The following is a 14,673-nucleotide window of genomic DNA, read 5'->3' as shown; positions in this document are numbered from 1 at the left end:
TAGTAGGAAGTACATCTCAATCTGAATTACTAGTATGCTATGGCCAACAAAGAATGTAATAGTATTGCAAGTTATATTAAAATAAATATACTTTGTGTAATGAGGAAGTTGATAGTGGAGCTCTGTTAGGCAGAGATGAACTATACATAAGTGTTTATTATGGTCAATCCTAGACATTAAACTTTCTAAGAAACAGGCTTGGGAGCAAATTTGGAGAACAGTGATCAGAATTGTGAAAAGACTGAACTATTTTGTATTGCAAGTGGGATTTTTTGCTTTGAGGAGAAAATAACTCATGGAAGATATGAAAACTATCTATCTTTAAATATTTGAGATCAATTCAGGCGATGAAGACGGTATGACTATAAAAAGAAAAAAAAAGAGCAATAAATCAATATAAAGAAGATATCCCAAATAATCCAAAATGCAGTCAGCTGTTTTAGAATTCAGACCCATTGCAGTGTTCAATGATAGGCTTCACAATTACATGTTGAGGTTGTGGCAAAGGATTAAGGAACCACTTATGGGGCTGGATCAGATGAGATTTATGCTGGAAATTTCATATTCCATGAAATTTGAATTGGCATACTATAGCATGACTTCAGATAGGCTGTATTTATTATTTGGAAAGATGTCTGCTACATACCTTAACTGGTGAACTGGCTCAATAGAATTCACTAATATTTTTTTGAACTCAAGAAATATTGATTTGTATTTACTATTTTGAGACATGTGAAATAGACAAAACAAGGAATTGTACAATGATTTGCTACAGAGTATAGCATAGAAAGTGGTCTAAATCAGTCCATGTGTTTGGACCTATTCCAAACTTGACAATAGTTGTATGTTAGTAAGTCATAGAATTGGCCACGTGTTTAACACCCATTATGTTGCCTAACACATAGTAGACACCATTTGTTGAAAGAAGAAATGACTAATTTCTTTCATTGCTTGATTGATGTTCACTAGCTTCTAACCTGTCTGAGGAACAGAGGAAGCCAATTCCCAAGGCACCAGTTAGTTAGATCACCTTTTAAGACTTTCAGCACAACTTTACCCCCTTGGAGAAGAGGTCATAACTAGTAATAGGATAGGCCATGGAAACAGGAGCGACAGTAACTGGTAAGAAGATCCCCTGTAGTGCAGAGGAAGGCAGCTCTGAGAGCAAAGTTGAGTATTTTCAGGGGAGACAGAAATGTTTTAACTGGATAGTCAATCAACTCTCCAAAATTGAGACAGTACTTCAAATTATAGCATTCCATTAGACAATACTGCTTTCACATGAACATTCACAGAGTATATTTGAGACTTTTTTTGAACTCAGAAATAACATCCTACAAACCACAAGGGAATACAAAACTAGTGAAAAAGTAACCATATCAAACAACACCAAATTTTACAAAACATCAAAACCTTTTTATGGAAAGTGAAATTGTTAGAATATGTTTTTTAACTGTTTAATTTATTAGGTGCCATATGTGGCCACAGAGACTTGTAAAGCAATGCTAATTCTTTTATTTAGCCATTGGAAACATTTATCTTTAGGCTATGTATGAGGAAATTCTATGATGTCCTCTTTGCTGTATTCTTATCTTGGGCTATATACAGATGAGAGATGATCTTACTTCACATAGTCTTCCTACCAATATCATTATTGATTAGATAGTACAAAACCATAAATATTTCAGTATAGATTTTATTTTTGTTTCCAGTAACACGATTTGATCAAGACTTGGATCAAGAATTAAATTTAAGATATCTTCCTAAAGATTATTAATTTTGTTCTCTAAGAATAATAGATTTATGATTTAAAGGGATTTATTTAAATTCCTTTGCTCTTCTTTTTAAAAAACTGTCACACATCTCTATTTAAAACACTATTTGGATGCAAAAAGTCATTAATTTAAAATTGAGAAGTTTTTCTTCCTTTTTTTCTCTCTCACTTCCTTTTTTCCATTCTTTTCTTTTTCCGTCTCCCACTTTCCTCTCTCTCTTTTCTGAAAAGTTGTGTCCAGCTCCCCAAATCTATTCTCTAAATTCTTGCCCTGCATTCACTAAGACGTGAAAAGATCATAAAATATCATTGCTTCTATCGAGTCAGAACTGTCAGCAGTGTGGAAGCAATACAAAGACTGTAAGAAAACACTTATCTTAGTAACCTTTTTGTGTGAGACAAATAGAGAATACATTATTTCTGAGTTTAAAAATAGTCAACACAACTTGGAAAACATGGTAATATTTATTCATGATAATAAACACGTTTTTAATGAAAGCCATAGATGTCCAAACACAAACTGAATCATGACAACCCAATGGTCTTTTTTACAAAAACCATGACATATGTCCCATTAATTTGCTAAATGATATGAATGCAGAGAAAGGATGAATCAAAACCACTAAAATCCTTTTAAACACACCATCTAGTTTAGATGTCAACTCTGAAAATGGCATTCAAAAATGGTCCCTCTCTTTTAAATTTATCTGCTGAGTTTTTGTTATGGTACCTTTACCAATTTCTTAAAAGCTTTAATTGTTATCATTCATTTCAACTCAAAACTGCTAGCAATTTGGTTTGACTTTCCACAGAGGACTAAATTCTGTCACATTAATACATATGTAGGTAGTTATACAATGTCATTTGTAAGTATATGGGTCTGAAAAGGCCATTATAAATGTTATATAAACCATATAGTATGTAGGGTATATATATTATGTGGTGTATGTGATAGCTGACTAGAAAAAAATATGTACCTATCTAGTATATGATTTTCTCTAATAGCTTCAGACTTCTTTTAAATTAAACTTACTATTTGGACAATTTTTAAAGTTTGCTAGAGATTTAAATTTTTATTCTTAAGTACCATCAAGTCAGATGCCTATATAATTGTCACTTTCAAAAATTTACCTCAATCCTTCCCAGAAGCCATTTAGATGCATCTGATATTATTAAAAAATCAAATTAAATGTAAAAATGTCCAAGTAAACTTTTCTTATTGGTAATTTATAATATAGTCATCCTATTGTACTCTTTAAATTGAATTATCTGAATCTGAAAATTAAAAAAGGCTAAGTTTTATAAATAAAATCTCAGGAGGAAAAGGCACTTAAGCCCTGCACATGGTTATTCCAGTCTGTATTCTCCACAACTCTTATCAAATGGAATTGATTTCTGGCCTGCATTCAAATACAGCAAAGTGCCAGAATAAAATCAAATCAGAATGCTTATGAAAAAGAATCGTTGGCCATCAAATGTTTCACATCAGTAGGAAATTTCTTTAGAGACTTCTGATGGAAATTTGAAGTGTATGTTGCTATCAGATCAAGTGCAGGAGAGGTATAAGGCTACTGGAGAAATTCCCTTAGTTTATTGACCAGAAAGCTAAAACATTTGTCGTAACAGTAAAGCTTGACAAGATAATTAAATGAATGATAATAAAATCTCAGCAGGGAAGTGCCCATTAATTGAATTTATTTGGAAGCATGTTTTCACAAGTATAACCAAATTATCTAATTTCCACTCACATTAAAAAGTGATAGTTTATAACAACTAATTACTGGAAATGAAGGAAAAGGCCAGTACTTTGAACCAATAACACAGAAGAAAACAAAATTACATCAAAACACTGCCATATTTGACAGCTTCTTAAGAATTCAATTCATCATTTCATCCTGTGAAACTATTTCAGTGAAACTCGCCAAAGAAAAGAATCCCAGTAATTTCTATGTAGTAGTGTCTTTAATGCTGGAACACATTTCTCATATTCTTTGTATCGTTTTTTTGATATTAATACGTGTGTCAGGATGAGCGTGCCAAGAGGTGAAATAACTGTTGTTATAACAATTTAGTTTCAGCACTTCACTTCTGTAAGAAAATTAGTGCCATCTGTTTTCCTCTTTAGTATTACATATACTTGATAATTTTTTAAAAAATGTTGTTGCTGTATTCACGTACAGATCAGGAAATCTGAAATAAAGCATCATTTTGGTCAACTTTTATATTTGAAATGAGGAATAAAATAATATATACTCAGATTTTCTGCTTTGAGTTGCCAGCAAGATGTCTACAAATTGGACATTTTTAATGCTTTAGCAAATTATTTTCCAATTTGCATAAAGTTAGTAAAAAACTTTGTTATATATCTGTGGTAGCCAGTTAGATTTTGTTCATAGTCAACATGTTCAGTAGAGATTTAAAACTATGAAATCTGTCACTTTTATTTTTCTATCCCCATACTCTAAAACATTAATCTGTTGGTAAACATTTGGCAAAAATTTTATATAACAGCAAAACAATGAAATAAAGTTCATTTTAGTGTAATGTTTGTATAAATTATAAGCAGCTTTGCCTAATTTTTAATCGGAGGCAGGAAAATCTGAATTAACAAATAATGCCAAAAATATTATTTTAATTTTGTTACTTACATTGTTTTTCAAAGAAAATTATCTAAATAAATACATTTTAAACATATTTGCTAAAATTGAGTAACAGTATTTATTTTTCTTGCATATAAAGATTATGTTTCAGCTTTAAAAACAGTTCTTAATGTTCTGTATAATGTGGGACATCCTTTTTCATTCCAAAAACTAGAGACTGCAATTTCAAAACTAGCAACTAACACTCATTCACAATGACTTTATCACGTGACTGGTGAACAGCAATTAAACCTAGGCTGCTTTATCTTCCAGAAAGTTATTCTACCCTAATTTAGAGAAAATAATAGGGCTATGCTTTGTTTTCCTCAATCATTTTCCTAAATTAATATAAAGAGGGTGACAGTTATGCTATATATAGGTAGATTGATAAATGCAGAGCAATAGGTAGGTAGATATAAATATGGCCATCGTTAAAACATAATATTTAATAGAATGGTTTTGCCAAATGAAGCAATGCTTATGAAAGTATTCATTCATATCTTATTTTGTTGTCATTTCTATTCTGTTCTTGTGTTTTGTTTAATTAATACAGTAAAATACAGTGTTCCAGTTGAACAATACTTCAGATGCTAAACAATTCTTTGTATTTGTGTACACTGGCAGTTAGTTTAAAAGCATAACCACCTCAGTCAAAAGCTGTATGTAGATCACTCTGGATTTTGAAGAAGACTTTTGCTTCTAACAGAGACTTTTTTTTAATTATGGAGGAATACCTACATTTCATTGATTGATAGATAATAATTGGGGGGGGATTATAATCACATAAATTCCTTGAAATAGATTTTTATCTTTTAGTGTCAGTTTAATATCTTGCTCAGCACTTTTACATTCTCTTAGCATGGCAACTTTCTATTCATTACTTTATGGTAGTTTAATCACCCCCATTTTATGAACCTAGTTATTTGTATTCCATGAAATATTGCAAATTTCTTTTCAATAGACCTATTCCTTGATGACCAGAATCGGAACCTGTTTTTCTAACTGAAAACAACTGGCACTTTATTTCTACAACATCTGTACCTAAGAGATATTTAACAACACAAAGCTAATCTTTCTTTTTTTCATGAATTTCTGGAGCTTTTAAATTCATAACATTAAAGAAGTTTTATGAGTTTCATCTTAGATGAGACTTGCCTTTAAATACATGTTTGTGTTTTCTGTGGAAGTTACCTATATGTCTTCAAAAATCTGACTGGTCTAATCTAGAAAAATTACTCTTTGAGACAGTCATGTTTCTTTGTTTTTCTTTTCCTTTTTTCTTTTTTCTTTTTTTTTTTTTTTTAGAAAAAAGAAAGACAAAACAGCAATAAACATTTTAGCTCTTTAATGAGCAAAGATCATGTTTCTTAGCACTGGACTAATAGTCATTATCCAGATTATCTTTATTTCACGCAATGACCAGTGACATGGCCAAGATGTACAAAGTTGGTTCCATCAAGTAGTATACAATTTTTTTGTATAATAATCTTTCATTCTTGAAAAAGAGTAACTGAAAAGAAAGGTTTCTGTTACTGCAGTTAGTTTGTCAGAGAAAGTTCTTTGCATTATCTTATAAACTATCAAAATTGCTAGTCATCTGAAAAAATGTAAAAAAAAAAATCACATAACTTTAGTCTAATAGAAATATAGTACAGGTAAGAGAGAAAGTATTTATCAGGATGTGCTCTTTAAGTCCATCTCATTTTTTTCAATATAAATGTACATCTGATTACATATACAAACATTTGGAAAGGTCTGTGATATACCGTTACTGGTAAACAACATGGGGATGAAGAGTTTCCTGTGGTCTGAGAATATTCGTTTAAAATCACACATATGTGTAAGACTAAAATCCTCCAGGTGTTGACTCTCCTAGGTTCTGTATCTACGTTGTACTCTACTGAGATTGCGTGAGTAAATGCCAGTGAATGAACCTCAGTGAGAAAGATAAGTGATGTAAAGAGGGACATAACTTTATAATGAATTGTTATTAGTAAACATTTTGTCATGCAGCACGAGTAAATCAATGAATTCAGAACTATAATCAGAGTGGTAATAGTGGGGCACCCTCATATCATGAAAGACTGTTGCAAGTAACTCTTTGGACACACTTCACCTTACCAAAAGGAACAAAATACAGAATAACAAAAAAACACAGCAACTTATAGATCCTGTACCACATGTCCAATTAGGGTTATATTTCTATAAATTATCTAGATGGGAATGAAAAGCAAATTAAAAACAAGAAATTTTTCTCTGGGATTCATATCAGCGAGTATTCACCACTATACCTATAGTTTCTTCAAATACCTTTAATAGCTAATTCCTTCTATATTGAAACTACTGTGAATTATTTTATTGTAATTACTTTTGCCCCTTAAAATCTTCTTTAGGTTCTGCCAATTGATGGAGGAAGCTTCTATTAAAAACTCCAATGGGATGAGAAGAATTTTAATTACGGCTTAATCAGCAGCACAGCCACCAAGCATATAAATTATCATGCACATCGTGCTAAAAATATCCAGTTTCCTTTATCCCCACAACTTTATACTGACAGCACTTATGTGATAATGGTGTACCTGCCAGTCTTTAAACTTCTTTGTTTTACTGGCAAATTTCAGCATGAGCCTTTGCTAAGGCCATTAACAGCGTTGACGCTTTGTGTACTTATCCAAATATGTAAATATGGTCTACACAATAAAACGGCTCCAAATAAAAACTGGTGAAAATTATCTGACATTCCATTGGTGTGTCCCTTGTGCATATTCATAGTTGTTTTTTATTTTTATTTTTTATATTTCAGACATAGTTCTTTCCTGTTTGGTGTTCCACATGCCTAATTCCATTATGTAACTTAAATCTTCAAAAAATTAATTCTTGAATGTGAATGAAAAAGTATCATTCAGAACAATTGCTTCAAGCAACTGAAATTTGTTTTTAAAGTTGATTTGTATATATACAATTCATTTTTTTCAAAACCCCCAAAGTTCTTGATATGTATATTCACATAATATTCCTCCTTATTTAAATAGTAAGTCTTGTAGGTTGAAAGCCAAGGAATCTTCAGTAATCGTTTACTGCAATCCATCAAAAAAAAAAAATAGTTTGTTTCTCTTATCTGGCTATACCCTGGTTGTTGAATGTGAATGGGGGTGGGGATGGGGATGGGGCAGAGTATTGTTCTGTCCTCCAGTAAATGTATTGAATGTGTGTAAGGGCTGAATCCCTGGTATAGTGTTGGGAATCATTGTAATGGTATTGGGTGTCATTAAGGGAACATCATCAGGTGACCTCCTCATAGCTAGTGTGTAATCTGGGGGACAGGCGGTCCGAAGAACCACCTCATGTGGATGGATGGACTCACATTCATGATCCAAATCAGTGTGCTTCATTTGGAGGGACATGATTTCCTCTTCTTGTGCATGGGTTAGATCATTGGTAGTAGTGCGCTGAGGGCTGCATCTCCTGTGAACATCATGTCTCCTCTTATCCTTTTTGTAGTACAGGGCTGCAAAGGCCAAGATGTTCAGAAACAGCAGTGATGCTCCAACTGCAATAGTGACACTCAGCTCTGTTGAGTAGTCCCTTTGATCCACTGAAAATGGACTTGGTTGTTGTTTGGGATCATCCTGCTTGGCAGTGGGAAAGGCTGACGTGACAGGTACAGAATTTTTTCTCGTAGGTCTGAAAGTGATGTCAGTTGATGGCACTTTAGTTGTTGTAGAGGTATACTGAGAAATGTCATTGAGATTATGCAGATGAGGTACCAACTCCAACCAGAGGTTCACCTTATTGGCTCTGTAATGTTCTTTAACTCTTGGTTTTAATCCAATATGGAGATAAAGTTGGTCTTTCTGGGAATATCTGGTCCATGCTACTTCTTCAAAACGGTTGGGTTTGGTATGAATGAATTTTGTGTCTTGAGGGACTGGTTGATTTGGGTCACTAAGAAGGAAAAGATAAATTATGAGAATAAAGCTATTTTATTTTTTACTTAAAATCACACTACTTTAACATCTAATAATTAAATAGATGACTCAGCAATGCTTTAGATTGTGTTTTAACATTAATTTGGGTCAATTTAGAAATATAAATCTCCTAGCAGGCAGATTGTTAGATGGGTGATAATGTAAGGCAAGTAAGTCTCACATTCTTGTTCTCTCTGTTTATCCTGAGATGGGCTGCTATCTACCCAAAGATTTTAAAGAATTATTTAAATACTCACATACATATGAGTTGTCTCATAGGCAAGCTAGCAGAGATGACATGGAATAGTGGAAAGGATTTTTGATTTTAAATTAGCAGATGAAGGTTTGAGACTAGGCTCTGCTATATACCAGACATGTGAACATCTCTATGACACTCACAGAGCCTCAGGTCTCCTTCTTGTAAAGTGGGATTAATAGTACCTGATCTGCCAGATTCAGAAAGGTAGTTGGAAGGATTAAAGAGTGTTGTGAATTACAAAGCACTATAAAATAATATTTATTACTGCTGAACAATAACAAGTCTTGTATAATTCAAAAACCAAAAGCAGATGTAATTAAGTAATGCAATTGAGATATGTGCTTTCTTAACGAGCTTCTAAAACACCAGAAATAATAAAGCAATGACTTTTAAATACACCATAATATAGAATTAATTCTGAATAAAGGAATGTAATATCTTGCAGGTATTAATCCAATATGACATTATCTGGGCATAAATATCTATTATTTTTAAATGGTTAAAATAACATTTTTATTAAAAATAAACTTCATTCCTTAGGTACATACCCAGTTTTAGCAAAATTTGTCCAGTATGTCATTACAACTGCACTCAGCATCACATCATTTTTGGAGAAATTGCAAGGAAATAACTCTGTAGGGCCAATCATGGGGATTCCCAGTACATAGGGAACCTCGTCTCCGTGGGCTGCATCAGCCCAAGCTGGAACCTGATCTGTTTGGCAATGATGGTAAAAGGCATAGAAGTATGTAGGTGAACCAAAGTTTGAGTGAAGATCTGCTGTGGCTACAGCTGGTGCCACCCACTGATGGTCCGTAAACAAAGCCAATAATGTCTTTCTTCTGGTTTCAGGGTTATGACGGTCAGCCCAGTCAGTATACATGAACTTAATGGTTTCTCTCAAAACATCTTTGCCTTCAGGATATCCATATAAATTATCAACAAAATTTGAAACAGCAAAGTCAAAATCACTAGCTGATATACCATCATCGCTATCTACTATATTTTCAACAAATTTTAACCCTTCCCCTTGGTTCACTCCTAACATTATATCATAGTTGAGAAACTCTCCTTGCTCCATCAATATCTGAGGGTCGTCTGGTATTACATCACCATCAATCACAGGTCCAAAGGCTATGTGGTATCGAGCTGGTTGAATATCTTGGTCAACAAGTTCTTTGTAAGGCTTCTTCTGTAGGCATTCCACTAACTCTACTGTATCTGAAACATTGCAACCAACTTTTGTGGCCAACATTCTAGCATATTTTGCAGGTTGAAAACTAACAGCCCAGCTGGAAAGGGCTGTTCCACTTTGAGCTATTGCTCGTTGAAAAAGTCCTATGGGAAAATCAACAAAGAATTTTAGATGATCTTTGAGTAATGTTGTGGTAAAACAATAACATCTGATATTTTAGACATGTATATAAAAACCCAGATACAGCTCAAGAAACAGGGAGATAGAGATATTTTTGCTTAAGGGAAGTACACAAAGCCAACCACAGGGTATAATGGATTAGAGAGGTGGATCTAAGTCTTGTGCTTTGAGTGGCACCTGCTTTAGGGATCAAGAAGCCTCAAAGAGGTAGTAGGCAAGAAGAAACGGAGAAGATATAGTGGTAAAAAGTCCCAAATATGCTCTTCAATGAGTGTGTAAATACTTACATTATCATCAACATTAACCAGATGGGGCCAATCTTCTCCTATTTAACTCTCCAACAGACTCTACATTGTCTGTTTGGAATATTTCCTCCAGTTTGGCTGTGTCTATCTTCCTTCAAAATGATTCTCTATATTTGTTTTAACCAGATGTTATTTGAAAAGGAATTCTTGAAGGCTCATACAATGACTGGGGCTAGCTGTTTGTTTATACCCTGGGGTTGGCCCTGAATTCACACAAAACAGAATATCACTTTAGACATACTCTTTCCAGATCTTCATGTCAGACATAGTATGCTAAATATTCATCTTTCAGAAGAAGACATAACATTTGAAGTGTTTTCACTAGGTTAAAGAAAAAGCCATCAGCAGAAAGATTTAGTGTGGGGTGATTTAACTTTTGCCACTGTTGAATGTACACTACTGTTTTTATCATAAAAGATGAAAAGCACAAGGTCCGCTGCTTTTTGTTTAATTGCATTTAAGAATTGTAAATGACGGTTCCATATACAGCTAAGTGCTGCATGTCATTCAAATTTACAAATGCACTTTATCTTCTCATTAAGGTATTTTTCTGATAAAATTCCTGTTTTAAAAATATAGTTTATCTATTTTCTTTTACATATTTAAATTTATTATCAATTTCCAAATACAGCTTTGTGCTTCAGTTATTTAAAAACATGCTTAATTATTCATATGTGTTAATGAGATAAAAACTCTTTTCACAAAGGTGTTGAAGCACTGTCTGAATTAGAAGGAAAGTTTTAGATTTTTCTTAACCTAATATGCCTATATATTCAACATGTCTATAACATGTTCCTATATAATTCTGAAGATACTAAAAAAATCTAACAGTATTAATATACATTTGTTTTGGTTTTCTGACATCTTTATAAGTATTTTTTAGTTTACTAGAACAAAGTATGCTAGAGCAAATGATACAAATACAGATAATTTTAAAAATTATGTAGCTGTTTATCAACATTTGCTCAGGAAAATATTTTAATAAATAAAAATTGTGTAACTAAAATGCACCTGGTGATTTCTATAATATTCTTTCCCATTTCAGGGACTCAACATTAACTAAATATACCAAAAAAGATTTAGAGGGAAAGGCACCTCATGTCCAATATATCCTAAAATATGCCACCTAGATTCCTAAAATATGGGAAAAACGTATGTTTTATCATTAGTGAAAGTGCCTCTTATGTGGATGCAAGATGGGGTTGACTCATGGTATATCCAGGCGTAAGCATTGGTGTAGCCCTTTGTGGGGTTTATTGCCTTTAAAGTTTACATCTCCATTGGAGGCAGAATCAGCTTGATGATTTCAAGAGATTTTTTTTCAGCATCTCCTGGTAAAATCAGGCAGCTTAGTCTGGAGATAGGTTTAGGCCAAACCTAAGTTCATGTCTTTTTCCAGGGATAGACAGATTTTCCTGAAGTGTATAATAAAATGTCGTATTTTCAACTGTTTGCATAACCATTTCCTACTGTTTACCACACCATCAGCTGATGACTGGCAGTGTTAGCTGATGAACTAACTGACTCATCTCTTAAACCAATGCCAGTTTGATACTAGCTAAAGGTGGCTTTCACGTCAATTTTTGATCAAGTAACCCTGAGAAACCTGTAGAGGTGGCTTAGTGTTGCTTTAGCTACATAGTGGCATTAGTAAAAATACTGAGATTAGAACAATCTAATCTGTTTAATTAAAGAAACACTAAGTTTATTATTTCAAAAGAAGCCATTTCTTTACAGATGAAATGTCTCTTGGAAATGTTCATCTGTGTTATTTTGTCATCTTGAATCAGAATTTTACTAATGTAAATGAAATGTTATGTAAACTATGTTAATAAATTGAGTCTATATATGATTCTCCAAATATATAGATTCATTTAATGACTGGCTGTTCTTTTGAAATTCAACATTCATGTGTTTTTGATACCAAAAACAAATACCATATGTCTGGTGCTCCTATCACAAAACTCAACCTTACAAATTAACACACTTCATGAATTATACTTGACAGTATATACTTTCTTCTTGGATATAAAATGACAATAAAAGATCAGAAATTAAAAGATGGTGTACGTTTTTATATATTCTCTGTCTTCCTCTCTATTATACATAAATAATGTAGAAAAAGTATTTGCTTTGCAAATTTCTCCAACAATACTCTTCTGTTCTTGTGAAATTTCAGATTAATAATGTGGTTGGAATGGGTGATTCTATGCATGGTAAAATGGAGATGGAGCTCATAAAGAACAACATGGTAAGCCTTGGACAGGCACTTTGGAAAAAACATGTCAAAGCCAGAAAATGGAAACGAGAAAAATATTTCATGGATTTCAGCAGCCTCAATACTCCATGCTGCCTTGCCAAGTTTCGGGGGAAAAATAATGCTTTTGGAGTTAAAAATAGAAAAAACACTGAATCAAATGTATTTTTCTTTTTAATCAAAAGCTCTACCAGTGACCTTGATGCTTTGACAATTTTGGATCATGCATGCGAAATAATCAACAATCCATTCTGTACTCAGACAACAAGTGAAATCACATGTTTTCAGACAAACTAGCTTATGACCGCTTCGTTAGCTTCATACTAATAAAGGGTTTAAAATGTCTATTGTCTTGAAAATAGATTATATACAATCCCTGCATGTAACAAGTCTCATCTTTGATTTTGATCACTGAATAAACAAAGATGACAGAACTGTAGAACGTCTTTGATTTTTTCCTCAAATCACCCTTTAAAGGAAAGAAGAGTAACTGTAATGCTAACTATTCTGAAGTGTGCTTGAAAGGGCATCCTTACCAAGCTCCACGGGAGACACAGAAAAGAGTTTGACGAAAATTTAAACATGCACAGAAAAACTGAAGAAACAAAGCTTTAAACAGATATTGAGTTCAACCTAACACTCAGTTTGAACAGAGAAATATACAGAGCATCACATACTACTGATAGTGGTGGCATGCAGACACCAAAATTGTCAAAATTTGCAACCTGCATAATACCTTTGGTTGAATTGCTCCAACGGTTACCTTCAGAATAATGGGATAAAGTCAGCAGGTTGACACATGAACCCCCAGCACCAGATCCAAAAACAGTGATTCTTAAGGGGTCACCACCAAAGAATCCAATGTTTTCACTAGTCCATCTTAAAGCTTGTATGAGATCAAGGAGTCCATAGTTCCCCTTTGCAGCCTGATCGCCTGTACTCAAGAAACCTGAAAAACATAAATTTAGAAAACACGTTTTGAGCTGACGTGAATCAAATAGACATCAAATTTAAACACAAATGAAGCCTGTATTAATCAAGGTAAGGACAGTCCAAGTTCATTAGTAAAAATTATTTTCCACCATAACGAAAGAATTTACTTTAGCAAGAATAGTAGTGGCTGAAATCTGAAAAATGACATTTATCTTCCCCAAATGCCTCCCAACTTATCCAGGTAACAGATAACAGGAACAGATAAAGGGAATGCAAACATCTGAAAACCTCAGGAAAGACATTCCAGGGGCCAAGCTACTCGGTGGAGACATTTGGATAGTATCATAGGGCTAATGTGAATGTGCATTTTGCAGAAAACACCGTGTCTGTCCTCAAGTTACTTGTCGTCGAACGTGGTTGGAATGTTAGGTATGTGTTGCAGAGTGGCAGGATGGAAATGTGTAGAGCAGGCGGGTATTTCTCTAAGACTTGTAGAGAAAGATTTTGTAAACTCCATAAAATTATATAGAACTCTGCATATATATGAATATGTAGATTTTTGTCAATGGTGATCAATGATTAAGAAAGAATTACTGTGTCAGAGATGACTTGAGGCCACATTTAGGACTACTTTAAATGCCCAACTGAGGGGAGCTACTCAATTAGGAAATGGTGTAGAATAATTGAAGGTTTTTGAAAAGTTGAGACATATTTCTGGAATGCTCAGAGCTCTGCTTTGTAGTAAATCTGAAAATGAGTAGGAAAATGAGGTGAATCTGAAAATGAGGGGGAGAGAAAATGGAGGTAGGGGAGAGAGTTTAAGGATCTGAACTGACAGAATGGCAAAGGCAATTGAAAAAAAGAAGATGGATAGAAAAAATATTGTGGCATTAAGATCTGAGCAACTGTTTTACATATGAAAGTTGCAGAAAGGAGAGTCAAACATATTACTTAGCAATATCTTAAACATATTCACTCATTTAGCCGACCTGATAGCTTTTATAGTGTGTTTATTATAACTTGTAAAGCAAACATCTATTCTCCAATATATTTTTGCATTCAGTATAAATGAAAATTTAGAAAGTGTTTCATAAAATACTCCATCTTATGGACTATTTTATATTATGTAGAAAATATTTAGAGTCCTATTAGATATAAGTTGA

General features: G+C 33.3%; 1 protein-coding gene across 4 annotated transcripts in view; it reads right to left on the bottom strand.

Annotated features, from left to right (window-relative positions):
* Positions 1–2,256: 2,256 nt before the first annotated feature.
* NLGN1 (neuroligin 1) overlaps positions 2,257–14,673 on the bottom strand; it is an 889,933-nt gene continuing 877,516 nt past the window's right edge. For all 4 annotated transcript variants that reach the window (XM_063662430.1, XM_063662428.1, XM_054482481.2 and 1 more), the window contains 3 exons: positions 13,314–13,526; positions 9,189–9,978; positions 2,257–8,358 (listed from right to left, as the gene is read on the bottom strand). In XM_063662430.1, the coding sequence (XP_063518500.1) occupies positions 7,536–8,358; positions 9,189–9,978; positions 13,314–13,526 (1,826 nt within the window). In that variant the 3' untranslated portion in view covers positions 2,257–7,535. The remainder of the gene's footprint in view (positions 8,359–9,188; positions 9,979–13,313; positions 13,527–14,673) is intronic.

The sequence above is a fragment of the Pongo pygmaeus genome, chromosome 2 (genome assembly GCF_028885625.2).
Source record: "Pongo pygmaeus isolate AG05252 chromosome 2, NHGRI_mPonPyg2-v2.0_pri, whole genome shotgun sequence".
NCBI lineage: Eukaryota > Metazoa > Chordata > Mammalia > Primates > Hominidae > Pongo > Pongo pygmaeus.
The sequence above is the reverse complement of the archived record's forward strand: the minus strand, read 5'-3'. Positions and strand labels throughout refer to the sequence as shown.